We start from the raw sequence: 19,553 nt of genomic DNA, 5'->3' as shown, positions 1-19,553 counted from the left end.
AACACCATGTAGCGCCGTAGCAACGCTGGGGTCAAATGTGTTGCTATGTAGTTCCATGGTGGTAAATGTAACTTTAATGTAGAGAGTTGTCTAGGATTTAAATGTGTAATTTTAAATGATTTAAACAGGATGCATTTCAGGATGAGGCATTAACTGCTGTTAGCTGCTCTGAAGTTTCAAGGAAGGGAGGCATCTGACATAAATCCCAGATTAAAGTTTAGAAAATTATTTTACTAAAGAACGGCATTACAAAAATAAAAAATACAATGTATATCAGCAATATCAACAACAAAACACGTTAACAAAACATAAACATAACTTTAACAAAGTACCGGAACACATAAACGAGTTTGACTCAAGTCGTCAACCATGTTGGATCCTTCATGTTCGATGTGGTGGTATGTGGCGCCCTCCTGTGGCCAACACCAGAAACACTGAGATTGAGATTAATACAAGTACTGAAGAGGAACACACTCCAGACAGTGGAGAGATGGAGGGGTGAGAGATGGAGGGGTGAGAGATGGAGGGGTGAGAGATGGAGGGGTGAGAGATGGAGGGGTGAGAGATGGAGGGGTGAGAGATGGAGGGGTGAGAGATGGAGGGGTGAGAGATGGAGGGGTGAGAGATGGAGGGGTGAGAGATGGAGTTCTAAAGGTCACAACGTCCTCTCTCCATAAAACAGTCCACGTGGATGTAACAGAAAGTATCAAAAGTTTTCAGAGATTAAAATGTTGGAGTTCTCACTTCTCTCCCAGACCCTTCAGTTGGGACTACAGTACCCACAGTTCCTAGCAGCAGCAGGAAGTGCCCCGGTCACACGTCGCGGGCCCGCCTGGGGATGATGATCCTCCGGTAGGTCCGTCTCTCCGAGATGTTGCGTCGGACTCTCACCACGGGGGGAGGGGCCAGCTCCAGGTCGAGGGAGGGGCTAGAGTGAGACTTCTTCAGCCCTCCCTCCCCCGCCTCCCCCTCGTTCTTGTACAGCTCCTTGTCATAAAGCTCCAGCTGTTCTCTGAGGGGGGTGGGCTCTGTGAGGGGGGCGGGGTCTGTGACGAGGGCGGGGTCTGTGACGAGGGCGGGGTCTGTGAGGGGGGCGGGGTTTGTGGACACACTGTTCCATGCCTTCAGGGTGACGATGTACGCCTCATAACGACTCACCTGCAACACAGAGAGACATAACACACACACACACACAGGTATCAGAAACACACAAACAGGTATCAGACACACACACAGAGGTACTAGACACACACATAGGTACCACACACACACACACAGGTACCAGACACACACACACACCTCGTAGGTGAGGTACTCTTCCCTGGCACGGGTGTCTTCCTGCCAGCGGGCCCTGGAGGTGTGGCCTCTGCCCTCGCTGCCCTCCTGCTGGAGCCTGCTCAGGTCCTCCTGGAAGCTCTGCAGCATGGCAGCATGGGACTGCTGCTGACGCTCCTGAACACCACCGCCACAACACCATCATCAGCACCATCAACATCACCATCAACACCACCATCATCATCATCATCACCATCAATATAAGCAGGATGGTGTGTGTGTGTGTGTGTGTACCAGGGTGTGTGAGGACTGAGCAGAGGGCAGGATGGTGTGTGTGTGTGTGTGTACCAGGGTGTGTGAGGACTGAGCAGAGGGCAGAATGGTGTGTGTGTACCAGGGTGTGTGAGGACTGAGCAGAGGGCAGGATGGTGTGTGTGTGTGTGTGTACCAGGGTGTGTGAGGACTGAGCAGAGGGCAGAATGGTGTGTGTGTACCAGGGTGTGTGAGGACTGAGCAGAGGGCAGGATGGGCCTGTGGAAGCGTCTCTGAGATCCCACGGCAGCAGGGAAGGAGGGAGAGGAGTGAAGCGCTGACACCAGGTTGATCCTGCTCACCCACGAGGACATCTCTGCTGGGGAGCTGTGGAGGGACAGCATATGAACAGGCAGTACAGGAAGCACACACACTCACACAGTCACCCCCTCGCTCACACACACACACACACACACCCTGGCCTCCCAGTAACTCACGAGGCCTGGAAGAGGAACACCCTCCAGTCGGCGGTCTGCAGGCGGAACACGTGAGGTCTCTTGGTGTAGAGTGTGGCTCGCTCCCCCAGGGCGTGGTGGACACTAACCAGCTCCTCCGAGCTCTGCCAGTCCCTCCCGTACTCGTCCTGGGGGAGGGGGAGAGAGTGGGAGAGAGAGGGGGGGGGAGGGACAAAGAGAGTGACAGAGACACAGAGAGAGAAAAGGAAAAAGAGAGATACACAGAGGTATAAGAGGAGGAGGATAACATGCAGAGAGTTAGCATCCAGAGACAGAGAGAGAGAGAGAGAGAGAGAGAGAGAGAGAGAGAGAGAGAGAGAGAGAGAGAGAGAGAGAGAGAGAGGAGATCTGACCTTCTGTAAGTAGAGCACCATTCCCTTCAGCACGGCGTAGAAAGTCTTCCAGCTTCTTTTACCCCATGGAGCTGTCCCGCACACAAACACACACACACACATCAGAACTCATTCAAGATCTCAACAACACCCCTTTTCAAACCATCTCTCTCTCTCTACTCTGTTTAAAACCACCCCTGCTTCCCTTGCCCCCTGCCTCCCCTGCCCCCCCCCTGCCTCTCCTCACTGCGTTTGCCGTCGATGTCGGCGTGAGCCTTGCGTTGCAGGAAGCCCTGTTTGAAGACGGAGGCCTTCCTGTCGTGGGGAACGTTCTGGAAAGGGTTGCTGCTGCTGCGGCGCGGTGCGTCCACTCTCGAGTCCTCCTCCAACAACAACGAGCTCTTCAGTTCCTTTTCATTCCTACGACAGCCAGGAGGCACGGAGGAATGCAGAGATCAGAAGAACAAAGATGGAAACAGAGGGCTGAATGACAGACTGATGAACAGGTCCATGACTTGTGAAGGAGCTCATGGTTAGTCACTCACACAGCCCATTCCAGAGGCTCACTCTTGATGGAGTTGAACAAGCTCTGAAACCCAAAGGCAGGTAGACAGGTGAGCAGAGGACTGATACAGGCAGCTGAGCAGACCGACAGGTATACAGACAGACAGGTGGATAGGCCCCTCCTACCTTCACCAGCTCCTTGCTGAAGTTCCCTCCCTCGTTCATCCCCTCCAGGTTGGACACAAAGCCGGATGCAGTCATGGCCTTCCCTACGTTCTGGAGAGACGACAACATCAGCCTCACACAGTACAGACAGGGAGACAGACAGGTAGACAGACAGGTAGACCGACAGGTAGACAGACAGGTAGACAGACAGGTAGACAGACAGGTAGACATGACCCTGCAGACAGACAGGTAGACAGACAGGTAGACAGACAAGTAGACAGACAGGTAGACAGACAGGTAGACAGACAGGTAGACAGACAAGTAGACAGACAGGTAGACAGACAGGTAAACATGACCCTGCAGACAGACAGGTAGACAGACAGGTAGACAGACAGGTAGACAAACCAGCACAGGTACACAGACAGGTAGGCCAGACTGGAGGGGACCTGAGTGAGGGTAAAGGGGACCTGAGTGAGACTGGAGGGGACCTGAGTGAGGGTGGAGGGGACCTGAGTGATGCTGGAGGGGACCTGAGTGATGCTGGAGGGGACCTGAGTGAGGCTGGAGGGGACCTGAGTGAGGGTGGAGGGGACCTGAGTGAGACTGGAGGGGACCTGAGTGAGACTGGAGGGGACCTGAGTGATGCTGGAGGGGACCTGAGTGATGCTGGAGGGGACCTGAGTGAGGCTGGAGGGGACCTGAGTGGGGCTGGAGGGGACCTGAGTGATGCTGGAGGGGACCTGAGTGAGACTGGAGGGGACCTGAGTGATGCTGGAGGGGACCTGAGTGATGCTGGAGGGGACCTGAGTGAGGGTGGGACTTACCTGTCCGTGCAGGTCTGTGTTCAGCAGCATCACAGCGCAGGTGAGGGTCAACACCGCACCTGGGGAGGCAGTCATCAGGAACACCAGCAGGTCAGAGGTCAGAGAGTGGTAGGTGACTGTTCACTCTGCTCTGACTGTGTCCTCTGCTCTGACTGTGTCCTCTGCTCTGACTGTGTCCTCTGCTCTGACTGTGTCCTCTGCTCTGACTGTTCACTCTGCTCTGACTGTTCACTCTGCTCTGACTGTGTCCTCTGCTCTGACTGTGTCCTCTGCTCTGACTGTGACCTCTACTCTGACTGTGTCCTCTGCTCTGACTGTGTCCTCTACTCTGACTGTGTCCTCTGCTCTGACTGTTCCCTCTGCTCTGACTGTGTCCTCTGCTCTGACTGTGTCCTCTGCTCTGACTGTGTCCTCTACTCTGACTGTGTCCTCTGCTCTGACTGTTCAGAATGTTGTGTCGTGATTAAAAGCGCCTGCTTTGTTCTGACTGTCTGGAATCATGCTAAGAACCTTTGTGCCCTGGCTGGTTGTTGTGAAGGTCAGGAGTGGGCTCACCAGAGGAGGGGAGGGTTTGAGGGTTACACTGGTGGTAGCGACAGGAGTGGGCTCACCAGAGAAGGGGAGGGTTTGAGGGTTACACTGGTGGTAGCGACAGGAGTGGGCTCACCAGAGGATGGGAGGGTTTGAGGGTTACACTGGTGGTAGCGACAGGAGTGGGCTCACCAGAGGAGGGGAGGGTTTGAGGGTTACACTGGTGGTAGCGACAGGAGAAATGCTGCAGTACCCGTTCTCTTTCCTGGGTCTCTCCGATCAGGACCACCACCCTCAGAAAGGACCTGGAGGGGAGGAGGGGAGGAGGGGTTAGAAGGAGGGGAGGAGGGGAGGAGGGGTTAGAAGGAGGGGCGGGGGGGGGGGGGGAGTGGAGAGAGGAGGGGGGGAGGAACATCACAGCTTACAGACAGGTAAACAGACAGGTACACAGACAGGTACACAGACAGGTACACAGACAGGTACACAGACTGGTAAACAGACAGGTAAACAGACTGGTAAACAGACTGGGAGGGCTTGAGGGAGTAATGCACGCATGGTCTCTCACCTCAGAGCCTGGTCCAAGGTCTGTCCTGTGAAGTCAAAAAACTTGAGATATTCCTCCCCCACTGCATGGCTGAACTCATTACTGCAGGAAGGAGAGAGAGACAAACGGGTCTTACTCTTTTTTTCCCCCTTAAAAGGTAAAAAAATGATCATACTAAAAACCTCTTACTCTTTGTCCAGGTGTTTCACCACCTCAGTGCTCCGGACACCGTCTAGACGGAACAGGCGCTCAGCCAGCCGGCACACCTGCTCTCTGTCCAGAACCTGGTCCACACCTGGTACCGAGGTTCCTGGTTCTACAGTTTCTGGTTCTCCTGGTACAGAGGTTCCTGGTTCTACGGTTCCTGGTTCTCCTGGTACAGATGTTCCTGGTTCTTCTGAGGTTCTTTGTTCTCCTGGTACAGAGGTTCCTGGTTCTCCTGGTACAGATGTTCCTGGTTCTTTTGAGGTTCTTTGTTCTCCTGGTTCTGGGAGAGACGTCTCTCCTGAGGCTGTCAGCTGAGCCGGCTGTTCTGAAGAGCTGGTTTCATCTGCTGCTTCTGACTGCCCCTTCTGCTGTGGCTGTTCCCCCTGGTCTGACTGTTCCACCTGCTGTGGCTGTTCCCCCTGGTCTGACTGTTCCACCTGCTGTGGCTGTTCCCCCTGGTCTGACTGTTCCACCTGCTGTGGCTGTTCCCCCTGGTCTGACTGTTCCACCTGCTGTGGCTGTTCCCCCTGGTCTGACTGTTCCACCTGCTGTGACTGTTCTCCCTGCTCTGACTGTCCCTTCTGCTGTGGCTGTTCCCCCTGCTCTGACTGTTCCACCTGCTCTGAGAGTCCCTCTTCGCCTGAAGGCACTGCTTCCTCTGACTGTCTGGAATCATCCAAACAACCTTTCAGCTCTGACTGCTCTACCTGGTTTATCTGTTCTTCCTGGTCTGACTGTTCTACCTGGTTTAACTGCTCTACCTGGTCTGACTGCTCTGACTGCTCTACCTGGTCTGACTGCTCTACCTGCTCTGACTGTTCTACCTGGTCTGACTGTTCTACCTGCTCTGACTGTTCTACCTGGTCTGACTGCTCTACCTGCTCTGACTGCTCTACCTGCTCTGACTGTTCTACCTGCTCTGACTGTTCTACCTGCTCTGACTGCTCTGACTGTTCTACCTGCTCTGACTGCTCTGACTGCTCTACCTGGTCTACCTGGTCTGACTGCTCTACCTGCTCTGACTGCTCTACCTGCTCTGACTGTTTTACCTGCTCTGACTGTTCTCTCTCCCCTGAAGGCTTTGACTGATCCACCTTTTTCAGCTCGATGAAGACGCTTTAGGGGGCGGAAGACAAGATTTCATTTTTAGACAACAATAAAAATAAAATGCCGTAATCCTTTGTCTTTTGCTTTCATGAGATACATCTTGTATGACTGATGTATAATCTGTGGTTTGAAAAGGACAGAGCAGACCTCCTCCATGTTACTCACCTTATTACTGAACGACTGACATCTGGCTGGGCATCATGTTCCGTTGTAGAGGTCACATGAGGAGTGATCTGCTCCTCCTCTCCCCTCTGCTCCTCTCCCCTCTGCTCCTCTCCCCTGCCATCTTCCTCCCCATCACCCCACGCTTCCGCTCCCCTCTCCTCTATCACCCCCTCGTCTCCCTCTCCCCCTTCCTCCTCCTCCTCCTCTCCCCTGTCCTTCTCCATCACCCCCTCGTCTCCCTCTCCCCCTTCCTCCTCCTCCTCTTCCTCTCCCCTGTCCTTCTCCATCACCCCCTCGACTCCCTCTCCCCCTTCCCCTTCCTCCTCCCCCCTTTCCTCCTCCATCACCCCCTCGTCTCCCTCCCACCCCTCCTCCTCCTCCTCTATCCCCTCATCATCTGTTGCCGGGCAGGAGTCAGGCTCTGGGTTGATCTGTGAGGTCAGCAGCTCCTCAGTGTCTTCCTGCTCCTCCTCTAGGATGAGGTCATCCTCCCTCACACTGCCCCCCCCTGCAGACAGACACAGCTTAGTGGTTAGAGCTCCTGACTGCAGATCAAGAGGTTGCAGGTTCGCTCTGGATGAAAGCGTCTACTAGATGAATACTGTGTTTAAAACCCGCTTGGTGAGGTGTGGCGTGAGGGGAATTTACAGTGGAGGTGATGCTACACTTACCACCATGCCCTTCAGACAGCCTGTGGTCTGGACCCTCCTCTTCCTGTGCAGGACCCTCCTCTTCCTGTGCAGGACCCTCCTCTTCCTGTGCAGGACCCTCCTCTTCCTGTTGGTATGAGGTGAACTTGCCCTCCTCTGCGGTGTCACATGTCTAGGGTCGCAACAGCAGCCGTCAGCTCAGCCACACATGCTCAGGAGTGTGTTCCTCAAACACACCAGCTGTGACAACACTACCATACTACATCACTTCCTTATCACTATGGAAAAAGGCACTGGGAGGTGTAATGTAGGAGTGCATGTGACTTGCTTAAATGTTCAGCTATTGGTTGTTAATCCAGACTTAAAAATTGAGAGAACTTTTGAGTGTGTATGGATGCTTAAGACCAATCAGAGAACAGATGTTGTTGAACTCCTGAACAGCAGCCTATAGGTACAGGACAGGGCTGGGTCACTCACTGGGACGTGATGTGTGATGACACACACATACACACACACAAACCTACAGCCTTTACCCTGACACACACACACACACACAAACCTACAGCCTTTACCCTGACACAACCAGTGGCGTAAATTCAACCCTGTCTTCCACCATTTTGCAAAACATAGGTGCCTAGCCTACTCACAAAACAATGTAGAAACATGCAAACACACACACACCTCCATGGCAACCCAGAAAACAAACACACAAACAAACCTAGCACCTCCACGACAGTAAACACATACCACTTCCTTCTCTCTCACACACACACACACACACACACACACACACACACACACACACACACACACACACACACACACACACACACACACACACACACACACACACACACACACACACACACACACGCACACCTCCATGGTGACCTCCTCTCACCTACCCGGTTCAAGGGGCTGCTGTGGGGAAGGTTCTGGGGCTGCGACAGCTGCTCAGCTGGGTGGTGCTCTGGGGAGCTGGGCTGGTGGAGGGCCAGAGGGCTCACGGTCCAGTCCAGCCCCGCCCCTCCGCTGGAGGCCAGCTCAGCGGGCCTGTCGTCCACCAGGGGGGAGGACACAGACGTTTCCAGCACGTCCCACTGCACGGTGGCGCAGCAGAGAGAGTCTGAGGGCCGGGTCAGGGGGTAGACGGGTAAACAGGCCCACTGGTCCTCCAAGTCCTCCAGGGACAGAGCCCCCCCCAGGGGAGGGGAGAGGGCATCCTCAGACCCTCCCTCACGCAGCCCGTTGAGCTGAGGGAGGTCTGAGGGCGGCCATGACGGCGGACGCTCCTGGTGAGGAGAGCGCACCCTGGCCTCCTCCATCAGCTAGGCCTTCACTCAGGCCTCAGGCCTACCTGGTAGTGAGGATGATGCTAAGCTAAGCTGGGTGGGTTATGCTAGGCTAGGGTGGGCTATGCTATGCTAGGCTAAATTAGGCTAGGTAAGGCTGGGCTATGCTAAGCTAAGCTAGTTGCAGCGTTCATCCTGGAAGCAGATCTCAGTGGCGTCGTCATGTTGTCTGCTGGGCTGCTTCCGGGGCTGGCGTGAGCTGAGGACTGACGGAGAGACAGGACTCAGGGTTAGAAAGACAGGACTCAGGGTAAGAGAGACAGGACTCAGGGTAAGAGAGACAGGACTCAGGGTTAGAGAGACAGGACTCAGGGTTAGAAAGACAGGACTCAGGGTAAGAGAGACAGGACTCAGGGTAAGAGAGACAGGACTCAGGGTTAGAGAGACAGGACTAGGGGTTAGAGAGACAGGGCTAGGGTTAGAGAGACAGGGCTAGGGTTAGAGAGACAGGACTCAGGGTTAGAGAGACAGGACTCAGGGTGAGGGAGACAGGACTCAGGGTTAGAGAGACAGGACTCGGGGTGAGAGAGACAGGACTCAGGGTGAGAGAGACAGGACTCAGGGTGAGAGAGACAGGACTCACAGTGAGAGAGACAGGACTCAGGGTTAGAGAGACAGGACTCAGGGTGAGAGAGACAGGACTCAGGGTTAGAGAGACAGGACTCAGGGTTAGAGAGACAGGACTCAGGGTTAGAGAGACAGGACTAGGGGTTAGAGAGACAGGGCTAGGGTTAGAGAGACAGGACTCAGGTTCAACAGTACAATATCAACATCATACACGGTGGGGTTGGTGTAGCTTAGAGGTAGAGAGTTTGACTGCCGACCAAATCCTCCTTTCTGCTCCACTTTCGATAAGTGTTTCCTACTGAATCAAAGCCGCAGCACGCTGCACCCTCCACCTCCTCTACTCGACACACGCCAAGGGGAAGCCCGAGTGGTGTGTAAACGGGTAGTGTACACACCTAGTCACACAACAGGACTTGGTTAGACTGGTTTTCACAAACATCTAAACAAACCCAATCAGCCAACTATTTAAACAAAGGGATTCATGTTGAGCAGAGTCACCTGCAGTCACGGTCTAGTTCTGACTCTCTACATCTGAGCTCCACCATCACAAGCACCTTCTCTTCACCATTTGGGATATTACATTTTGATGTCAACAAACCAAAATTAAGTCAAACATAGTGATATACACACAGCAAATGGAGTGTACAGTTGAACTGACGCTAGGCCGTCAGCTTCAAGCGAATACAAATGAATTGATAAATGAAAGTTATGAATCAACAAGTTGAATCCTTTCCCAGTCATGGATTAGGGCCCAGAAGCAAGAAAAAAACCTCTACAAAGAATTTAGGCTGAGACTAGGGTTAATCCACATCTGAGATACTGAGACTAGGGTTAATCCACATCTGAGATACTACGTCTAAACCTTAATCCTGTGTAAAGGGAAGACTCCACTCACCGTTGGTGTGCTGGGCGATCAAACACAAGCACAGATGTAAAGATGCACTTCTAACTGGACTCACCAGTCACCACGGACAGTCGCTTTCATCAAAACAAAGGAAGCTGTTTTGAGGAAGATGGAACCGGTTCCCTCGTCTCACGATGGCGCGGCACGATGGATGTTCTCCGCACTCACTCTCACTTCCACGTCAGCCGAAAGACTACTTCCTGACCACACAGGAGAGAGAGAGAGAGGGGGGGGGGGGGGGTGAGAGATATAGAGAGTGTGTGAGGGAGAGGGGGAAGAGAGTGTATGAGAGAGAGATAGTGTGTACGACAGTGAGACGGAGAGAGGGGGGAGAGACATAGAGTGTGTGTGAGGGAGAGAGAGAGAGAAGGTGCAGATCTAAGATAGTTAGAAGGGTGGGGGTAAGCAGGGTGAAAGTGCTGACTAAACGTCCTCATCAGATGGACAGCTAACCGTCTGAGCTAACAGTGGCCTGCACCAGCTAGCAGGCCAGACGTTACCAGCATCTAACCACACAGGAAGGAGGCAGATGTTCAACTCTCTCATCTCAACATCTCTGCAGCTCATTATAACATAACCTGATGCTGCAAACATCCCCCGCTCTCTTTCTGTTTCATCCACTGTGTCTGTTTCTCTCTCTCCCACCCCCCCCTCTCTCTCTCTCTTTCTCTCTCTACGTCACAGAAACCCACATCCGGCACAGCTACTGGGCATACTTCCTGTGCGGGTGCTTGCTTATCACTTCCTGTTACGGGTGCAAGAGCCTCTGTACAGTGAGCCAAGACGGTTTGGAAACAGAGAAAAAAGGGAGGACAGGCTAACTTCCTCCAGATGAACCAGAGCTTCGTGTGTGTGTGTGCGTGTGCGTGTGTGTGTGTGTGTGTGTGTAGGCTGCATACATCATCATAGCGTGGGATAGACTACAAACACACTCAGTCACCATGAATTCATAGGTCATGTTAAACTAACGCAGGCTCCAGTCATCCTCTGTTTGGATTAACAACACTTTAGTTATTAATCTAGATCTCTGTCAGTGACCAACCTCTGGAACCATAATACGCTCCTCCACAGCCTGGTACCAGCTCAGTTACACCTGGATGCTTTCCATCAGGCAAACCTGAGAGCTCTGTCCTACTGTGTGAAAACACTGCAGGCTTCTGATTGGTTGGAGAGGATCGTCATTGCGTCATCGTTGCACAACTCTGCTGATTGTTCTATTCACTCCTATCCAGGAGTCTTCTAGGGTACCATCGCTATGACGACTATGAGGAGGTACTATCTGCAAGGGGAAACAAAGTAGCTGGGACCAAAAATAGTGTTGAGCCGTCCCCTGTGTCTCCTGCAGGTAAGCACATCTCAGATCTCTGTCACCTCCTCTAACCTCTCCTGACCCCTGTAGATAACATCTCAGATCTCTGTCACCTCCTCTAACCTCTCCTTACCCCTGTAGATAACATCTCAGACCTCTGTCACCTCCTCTAACCTCTCCTGACCTCTGGTCTTCTGCCCGTCTGCTAGACGCACCATCAGTACGCCGCTCTGGATAGAAGCTGAATGAATAACAAAGTCAGATGTAACTGTAAACACTGAACAGATTAAGACTGTGCATGTGAATCTGCCAGCCCTGACATCACAGCTGTGCATCGAGATGTCACTGATCCAAACCAGATGACATAACAGACATCAAAACATTCAACATATTCAGAAATATAAACTCCACTGGAACTCAAACACAGAACACCCTTTCTTAAACTGTAATGTTCCAAATGCAGTCAATAAATGACAAACAGTAAAGCAGTTTGATGTTTAGCTTCCCCCGTCAAGGCTAAGCGCTCCCTAAAGACATCATATGATCAGTCAGCTAACACAGCTTACAGCAGCCTGCTGTCTCTACAGCTCTGGAGCAAGGCAGCGGTACACACACACACACACACACACACACACACACACATCTTTCTGCCTCACACATGCATGCACACAGACACACACATGCTTACGCACACAAGCACAGCGGCACACACAGTTTAGAACACAGGGTGAACCTTCAGAAGGCTGTTTCACACGTGTGCACACAGCGGCACACACACACACAGACACATACTCACACACTCAAGCACAGAGGCACACACTCACACACTCACACAAACAAATACTCTCACACAGAAGCACAAAACAAGCTGTGAACTCACCATCACCTGGGGTACCCAGAGGTCTTTAACGAGTCACTCCTCCAGCTAACTAGATACTTCAAGCTTCCGCTCCCTCTGCCCCGCTGTAACGCGGATGTGTCTTGGAAACACGACAGAAGGAGGAGGGCTCGAGGAGGAGGGAACACTGACAAGAGACAACAGAAAAAGGTAAAGAAAGGGCTCATTGTGATTGGCAGATAGCCTGCGAGGACTAAGACACCTGAGAGGACCCGGCCCCGCCACTCCCCCGGGTCACGGAGAGAGGTCTGACTTCATTCCTACACCGCCGAGCAACACCGAGGAGTGAGGAGTTTCAACAGGCATCCTTTGACGGGTTTACTCAGTGTGTGTACACACTGGCGTTCCATATACTCACAACAAATCGCCCAAAACCGGCTGCTGAGAATCCAGCTAACACAGCTCTGCACAGTGGCCGACCTTGGGCTGTGGCTTCGGCCTTATTTTTAAGTCAAAGAAGTTGTTACTTTTAAAAGTTTGGTCTGAGCACAACGAGACGGTCAAAACGAGACGTCCCAAACGCTCCACAGAGTTTTATAAACGTATTAACGCTACGTTAAATATCCACGTTGGGGTTGTGCATCTACTGCTGATAACGTTAACACAAACTTCAACAGTAGTGCAGATAAGATTGTACAGTGCCTAAAGCTAGCTACCTGCCAGGTGTTACTCAGCGAGTGATCCTACGGCAGCAATGTCCACTCCAGAACTGCGGAGGCGGTAACCGGGTGCACGCGAACCATCAAGACCCAAGCGAGAAACAAGGAAACGGTGTCTACGTCATTTTCATGCGACGCCGTCTTTGTTTGTTCCGTACACGGCAGCATCACTGTACGAACCCACACGCCAAGTTACCTCTTTAGAGTGTATTTTCACATATATTTTTCATTGGCCAATTATGACCAAATCAAACGACTTAAAAATGTTCTTAGAGTCATCTCTGAATGAGATTTTTAGAGCGACAGTGAGTGACATACTTGACTCAGTAGATGAGACCTTGTCTGAGTACCAGGGTACAATTCTGAGAATTGAAGCTGAAAATAAAGATCTAAAGCGAAGGCTACACGAGGAGGGCAAAAACAGAGGTACATTTCTACATCCTCTCCTGTCCTATGTATAGGCTACAGTAAACTGCGAAATGGGTGATTCGGAGTAGGGCATCGATGACACTCCCACTCGCCCTGAGCTTTGTCGTGTGTTGAAATTACGGTGTTGCGGCCAGTTAACATACATGTTAGGCAGTGACAAAGTTTCAAATAAAAGCTTTTCGATCACAAGTGGCTCACAACTCAGTTGTTTGTTGTTGCTAATCGTGTAAACAACCAGCTAAAGACGTTTAGCCTAACTCCTTTATAATGAGCTGTCTGACGTTGTCCTTTCTGTTACAGACAGTCAATATGAAGCTTCTCTCCAGTCCGGCCCTCTGTCTCCAACAGACAGCAGCAGCGCCAACAGAACACGCGGAGCCAAAAGGAGAGGGGTTAAAAGATGTTTACCTCTGCCCGCTCTTGCAAAAACTGCATCTGTGTCCACCCTAACAGTTCCTGCCTTCATAAAAAGCGACCCTGATGCTGAAAACTCCTGCGCCATCGATCTCTCCCAGCCTCTGTCCCCTCTCAACCTCGCCAAGCCAATCAAGATGGAGGTCTCGGAGGTGAACTACGTCGACCTGGAAGATCACGCCCCTCTTCAGTCAGCGTCCGAACCAGAAGACGACTCCACTGACGGCGACAGCATCGTCAGGGTTACCGTGGTCCCCGGCAGCTGCGTCACCACGGAGGAAAGCGAGGATGAGGGCGGCCATTTTGTGAAGTTGGAAACGCAGGAGGTTGGGGTGGAGCGTGATGGAGGAGATCTGCCCCAGGAGAGCAGGAAGCTCCTCCCCCTTCCCCCTGACCAGGACCGCTCCACCATGACTCAGGAGAACTACTTCCTGGAGGACAGGAAGCAGGACCATTCGGGCATCTCGAACTCTGCGTTGCCAGGTTGGGCAGAACCCCCCAGAGGGGTGTTCCCCTGCTCCCTGTGTGAGAAGACCTACAGCTGTAAGTCCTCCCTCGGGGCCCACCAGAGGAGTCACGGCGAGGACAAGATCCACCGCTGCAGCTACTGCAGCAAAACCTTCCGACGAGCCGACCTCCTCCGCTCTCACCGCCGCACCCACACCGGGGAGAGACCGTACAGCTGCAACCTCTGTGAGAAGACCTACAGCCACGCGGGCCAGCTGAGGATACACAAGCGCACGCACACCGGGGAGAGACCGTACAGCTGCCCCTATGCGTCCTGCGGGAAGTGCTTCAGCGAGCACAACCAGCTGAAAGTCCACCTACGAACTCACACGGGAGAAAGACCGTACACCTGCAAAGTGTGCGGCAAAACCTTCAGCAACGCCGGGAACCTGAAGATCCACGAGAGGATCCACACCGGGGAGAAGCCCTACTGCTGCGGCCAGTGCGGGAAGAGATTCAACAACATGGGGGACCTGAAGACGCACTACAGGATCCACACTGGAGAGAGACCCTTCCACTGTGACCAGTGTGAGAAGACCTTCAGCCAGGCAGGACACCTCACCATCCACAAGCGCATGCACACGGGAGAGAAGCCCTACTCCTGCTCTGAGTGTGGGAAGAGGTTCAGCGTGACGAGCAGCCTGAAGCTGCACCTCAGGACCCACACGGGGGAGAAGAAGTACAGCTGCTCCTGCTGCAGCAAGACCTTCAGCCGGGCGGGGCACCTGAAGAGACACGCGCTGGTCCACACCAGAGAGAGACTGCACGAGTGCCAGCAGTGCGGGAAGACCTACACAGACCAGTCCTCCCTCAAGAAACACCTGAAGACACACAGCTGAGAGCAGCTGCTGCCCTGGAGCTCGGAACCATGACGGAGTGATGAGACTGAGGACGGAGTAGTGAGGATGATGATTGGCCTTTGCTGTATCAGTGTTCTCTGATGGTATTGACAGTTAAGTTGTCATGGGAACAGAGCAACCCAGCCCTGCTGTGTCTGTTCATCCTGAGGAGCAGTAGACTGTCTCTCCACTGTGGTACTGGACGGTGTTTACGCAGCAACGCCACAAGCAAAACTATATATCAGATGAAGATTTGTATTTATAGTTCATGATTGAAAAAACGAAGTAGCTAAAGATGTTATTCTGAATTTGCATCTATTGGAGGTTTTGCTGGAATCCTCCCTGTTCAAGGACCAGTACTATAATCTACTAATCACAGCTAACTAGTATACCAGAACAACAGCAGTGTTAAGACTCTGAAATGTTAGTACTGTGACACCTGCTGCTTTCGCTTGCTGCTATATGTTGAGGGAGTCTGATATCTCCAGCGGTTGATTTGAGTTCAAGTCAAGACTAACCATCCTTGTTATCAGTGTTGAAGTCACGGGGGTGTGGCCTGTCTTTGTAGTCACCCAAAGGCCATGATTGTAACAATACTAATGTTGTTTTGAATCGTCATGTTTTCACCACCGTGAAATGTCTTTAAAAAATAAGATGTTATATATCTTCAAATATAATGACATATGTAGTTGGCCTATGTATTGTGACATGTAATGCTTTTGTGTTATGGATTTATACAGAGTGAGATCCTAAAAATAGGTTTTTATTTGTAGTACAGGTCTGAATAAAACAGCAACGTGTTCCAAACCACACCTGAGCCACCTGCTTCCCAACCATGCAGACAGGAAACAGCTCCTCCTCTCTGGTTACACCGTTCTTCTGAACATCATTGTCATTCCGGAATCAGAACCCAAATCATTTAGACACTAAATGTGTATTATAATTACATCCATTTAACGCAACATCAAGACATATGAGGAAACAAGTGTACACACATATACAGCAAACTTATCTTTCCAATACAAATACAATATCTAAACATACATTTCCTAATGACCGTATATGAGTCCTACAGCCAGCTTTAGTAGAGTTTCTGTTCACACTTGACATTTCTTATTCACATCGACATGTTCCTCACTTCATTAGATCTGTTACCACCAGACTTTCAAGAGCAGGACGATGATACGAGCCCTGGGTCACTGTCTGGCTCCACTGTGTGTGTAACACCTGGCAGAGTGTGTATCATTACCTTCAACTGATATGTAACTGTACGTGTGTGTGTGTGTAGCCCCTGGTGGAGAGAGTGTGTGTGTGTGTGTGTGTAGCCCCTGGTGGAGAGAATGTGTGTGTGTGTAGCCCCTGGTGGAGAGTGTGTGTGTGTGTAGCCCCTGGTTGAGAGAGTGTGTGTGTGTGTAGCCCCTGGTTGAGAGAGTGTATGTGTGTGTGTGTAGCCCCTGGTGGAGAGAGTGTGTGTGTAGCCCCTGGTGTGTGTGTGTAGCCCCTGGTGGAGAGTGTGTGTGTGTAGCCCCTGGTGGAGAGTGTGTGTGTGTAGCCCCTGGTGGAGAGTGTGTGTGTGTAGCCCCTGGTGTGTGTGGTTACCCAGGGCTGGTCTTGCAGCAGAGCGCTGGGGTCCTCGTAAAGTCCTTGCCAGACAGGTAGAGAACAGGCTGGATGCTACTACTGATGTCCATGAAGCCAAAGGCGATGTAATGGATGTAGCATCGGAACACGTCTGGGGAGAAGTAGTCCTGGAAGGGGAACAGCGCTACGGGGGGGAAGTAGTTCACCACGATGATGGCCAGGATGATCACCACCATCTTGAAGGCTCGTTTCTTCACCGGGTGCATGTCGTCCCTGCCAGGACCGGACCGCCGCAGCGCCCAGAGGATGGACATGTTGCAGAACACCATGAAGGCGAACGCCCCCAGGATCATCACCGTGAACACCTTCTCAAAGTTGCTGATGTTGCCCACGCACTTGGCGCAGGCGTACGCCAGCGTGACCAGCCAGACGGCTCCGGCCAGCACGGCGCGGTGCCGCCGGTCCTTCAGCTCAGTGAAGGTGATGGGGTGCAGCACGGCCATGTAGCGGTCAAGGCAGATGCAGGACAGGAAGAGCGGAGAGGCGTCCTTGATGCCGTAGAAGAAGCGCAGCACGTACCAGGTGCTGCTGGTGGTCAAGTACACCAGGTTGGCAAACTCCAACGGAGGGATGAGGCAGAAGGAGACGTCGAGGACGGCCAGGTGCAGGATGAAGATGTCCGAGGTGGATGAGTCTCCTGTGTTCCTGCGCATGAGCCACAACACCATGATGTTGGCCGGGATTCCCAGGAACATGTTGACGAACTGCAGCCCCAGGTAGATGATCAGGACAGCAGGCATGTCCTTGCAGCCCTCGTACACGGTCTGCACCTCAGACGTGCGGTTGTTGGGTCGGAGGGAGATGAAGAGCAAGGAGGAGTTGAAGAACACGTCCATGCTGACTCACGCGGACGGGGAAGACTGGATCTGAACGACGGACAGAAGAACAACACAATCACTGCCGTTTAACAGCCTGTCAAACATTGACGGCCTTTCTGTTTGGTCGTCAAACAAATGAGGGCTGCTCCTTGTGATGCGAAGCGCCTGTTCTCTGTGGAGGAGCCGGCCGGCCGCATGACATGTTCTTACCTGATGTCTGGGTCTGAAGAACACGACCGGACGGACAGAGATCTCTCAGCTCAGATGCTCATGTTTCCTCATGCAAAGACTTTCTTTGAATTATTTCTGAAACCAGAAGTGGTCAGGGGGTGAAATCTAGCAGGACAGCCCACAGTGATGTGAACTGACACGTCAAAATGCAAGATAATATGTTGTGTCTTCCGTCTGTTTCTTCTTTTCCAGAGAACCCAGTTTGTAAAAGCTTTGGTTCTGCATTAATGTACACACTTTAAGTCTCTGTTTGTACGAGGGTATCTCTGTATCCAGGGAGACGAAGCTGTCCATGTAGAAACCCACTATCACTGAGTTTACATTGTCTGATTAAAGTCCTTGGTTTCGGCGTTGGAAAAATGTCCTCATTAAAATGATAGTTACCCAAACTCCGAGACACAGAACCATGCAGGCAAAACCAGCTGATACTAACTCAACCATTTGAATGAGCCCTGGATGCAAATGTCAGCAGAGACGGATTAGAAAGCCTACCTTGTCTGCTGATGTGAGGAGCTGAAGGCCTGCGCTCTCTCCAGCTCTGAGACTCAGGTGAGAGTGACTGAATCACCTACTCAGGAGCAGCCCCTCCGCCCCTCCAGCCCTCCGCCCCTCCAGCCCTCCGCCCCCCAACCCTGCAGGGACGGCACACACCAAACATGGAAATGTGGCTCCGCACACTGGAAAATATCCCGTTTAGTAAAATGTCCATAAAAAAATGCATTTAAACTAACAATGCATTGTCTTTTCATCGGCTTCATTAAATCAAGTTTTGTTTGTATATGTGTGTTGAAGTAGCAGTGGAGAATCAGGACGAATGTGAAGTGGTGGGTTTGATCGGGGAGATTTGTCATTCACTGAGACCGTTTGTGATGCAATAAAACATTGGTGCCTGACGGAAATTTGGTGGTAAACAACTGATGCAACAAGCTTGACTGATCAGCTTTGTAACAAAGTGTAACATGTTACAGGAGGATCTCTAGTGCCCTGGTAGCTCACCGGGTTAGGGTGCACAGTGGAGGCTGAAGGGTTAGTGTGCAGCGTGGAGGCTGAAGGGTTAGTGTGCAGCGTGGAGGCTGAAGGGTTAGTGTGCAGCGTGCAGGCTGAAGGGTTAGTGTGCAGCATGGAGGCTGAAGGGTTAGTGTGCAGCGTGGAGGCTGAAGGGTTAGTGTGCAGCGTGGAGGCTGAAGGGTTAGTGTGCAGCGTGCAGGCTGAAGCCTTACAACAGCAGCCTGGGTTCCAGTCCGGCCTGGGCCCTCTGCTTCATGGCTCTCACTTTCTGTCTCTCTGCCTGTGTGTCACACTGTGTCCAGCAAAACAGGAACACGTCTAAACAAGTGCTTCTCTGACCGTCACACAGATGGAGGAAGTCTTCGAACGTCTCAGACTTGAGACCGCCACAAGACAGAAAATGGAAGGGTTCATCATTTGTTATTATAATTAGTCATAATTAGTGCTTACTGCTTTGGTAGGGGATCATTTTCAGCCACATCCGACCTCATGTTGTCAGCTGTTATGTTTCAGGCCCGCGGAGCAGGAATTAGGTTGAAGGTTCAACACATTCTTACACATCAGAGGAAACACGAGTAAACCCTCACATCTCTAAAACTTTCTGGTAGACAAACCAGTAATTAGACCAATTTATGAGGCTGTCCCTGACTCTTACATGGCCTGGCCAAAAAGGATTATAATCCAGATTAAAACCTCCTCCTTCTGACTCTAATCTAATCTGAGAGTGCTAATTAAATATACTGGATTATATAACGCGATCCTAGTGTGCAGTGACATTAACTTGTAAATCTAAAAGTGTTATTAGAGTTGTGATGTTTCTGCTCTGCCTGATAATTACAGACGATTCCTTGACTCCAACCACCTCAGCCCTGTAGGTTACACCATGGAGCTGTATATGAGGATCTT

The 19,553-nt window shown here is 51.8% G+C and overlaps 3 protein-coding genes across 6 annotated transcripts; 1 reads left to right on the top strand and 2 right to left on the bottom strand.

Annotated features, from left to right (window-relative positions):
* Positions 1-568: 568 nt before the first annotated feature.
* On the bottom strand, positions 569-8,396 carry LOC124488319 (PH and SEC7 domain-containing protein 4). The gene is made up of 15 exons (XM_047050961.1): positions 7,973-8,396; positions 6,826-6,929; positions 6,422-6,585; positions 5,132-6,265; positions 4,964-5,044; positions 4,591-4,703; positions 3,868-3,926; positions 3,065-3,154; positions 2,920-2,963; positions 2,622-2,794; positions 2,396-2,466; positions 2,025-2,170; positions 1,770-1,914; positions 1,300-1,452; positions 569-1,158 (listed from the first exon to the last, which is right to left on the bottom strand). The coding sequence occupies exons 1-15, from the start codon at positions 8,394-8,396 to the stop codon at positions 814-816; spliced, it is 3,246 nt and encodes a 1,081-aa protein (XP_046906917.1). The 3' UTR covers positions 569-813.
* Positions 8,397-11,107: 2,711 nt separating this feature from the next.
* Positions 11,108-16,290, top strand: LOC124488357 (zinc finger protein 664-like). Of its 3 annotated transcripts, none has more exons than XM_047051016.1 (2): positions 11,108-11,239; positions 13,490-16,290. In XM_047051016.1, the coding sequence occupies exon 2, from the start codon at positions 13,741-13,743 to the stop codon at positions 14,947-14,949; it is 1,209 nt and encodes a 402-aa protein (XP_046906972.1). In that variant the 5' UTR covers positions 11,108-11,239; positions 13,490-13,740; the 3' UTR covers positions 14,950-16,290. The 3 variants fall into 3 exon arrangements, 2 of the variants coding, with proteins under 2 accessions (XP_046906972.1, XP_046906971.1); XR_006958627.1 differs by lacking the exon at positions 11,108-11,239 and adding an exon at positions 12,187-12,251 and having other exon boundaries at positions 13,490-13,574; XM_047051015.1 differs by lacking the exon at positions 11,108-11,239 and adding an exon at positions 12,891-13,186.
* Positions 16,291-16,484: 194 nt separating this feature from the next.
* On the bottom strand, positions 16,485-18,219 carry LOC124488359 (uracil nucleotide/cysteinyl leukotriene receptor). Of its 2 annotated transcripts, XM_047051018.1 has the most exons (3): positions 18,132-18,219; positions 17,619-17,714; positions 16,485-17,456 (listed from the first exon to the last, which is right to left on the bottom strand). In XM_047051018.1, exon 3 carries the CDS (start codon positions 17,424-17,426, stop codon positions 16,545-16,547), a length of 882 nt encoding a protein of 293 aa, XP_046906974.1. In that variant the 5' UTR covers positions 17,427-17,456; positions 17,619-17,714; positions 18,132-18,219; the 3' UTR covers positions 16,485-16,544. The 2 variants fall into 2 exon arrangements, with proteins under 2 accessions (XP_046906974.1, XP_046906973.1); XM_047051017.1 differs by having other exon boundaries at positions 17,619-18,219.
* Positions 18,220-19,553: the final 1,334 nt, after the last annotated feature.

Source organism: Hypomesus transpacificus, unplaced genomic scaffold, assembly GCF_021917145.1.
Source record: "Hypomesus transpacificus isolate Combined female unplaced genomic scaffold, fHypTra1 scaffold_133, whole genome shotgun sequence".
NCBI lineage: Eukaryota > Metazoa > Chordata > Actinopteri > Osmeriformes > Osmeridae > Hypomesus > Hypomesus transpacificus.
This window is presented reverse-complemented; position numbering and strand designations above follow the sequence as displayed.

Excerpts from the sequence above, each read along its gene's own strand:
- LOC124488359 (XM_047051017.1), bottom strand. The coding sequence starts at position 17,426 with ATGGACGTGTTCTTCAACTCCTCCTTGCTCTTCATCTCCCTCCGACCC.
- LOC124488357 (XM_047051015.1), top strand. The coding sequence starts at position 13,000 with ATGACCAAATCAAACGACTTAAAAATGTTCTTAGAGTCATCTCTGAAT. Across the intron at positions 13,187-13,489 it reads CGAGGAGGGCAAAAACAGAG|ACAGTCAATATGAAGCTTCT; the intron begins GTACATTTCTAC and ends TTTCTGTTACAG.
- LOC124488319 (XM_047050961.1), bottom strand. The coding sequence starts at position 8,396 with ATGGAGGAGGCCAGGGTGCGCTCTCCTCACCAGGAGCGTCCGCCGTCA. Across the intron at positions 3,927-4,590 it reads TCAAACCCTCCCCTCCTCTG|GTGCGGTGTTGACCCTCACC; the intron begins GTGAGCCCACTC and ends CTGCCTCCCCAG. Across the intron at positions 2,795-2,919 it reads GAGCCTCTGGAATGGGCTGT|GAATGAAAAGGAACTGAAGA; the intron begins GTGAGTGACTAA and ends TGGCTGTCGTAG.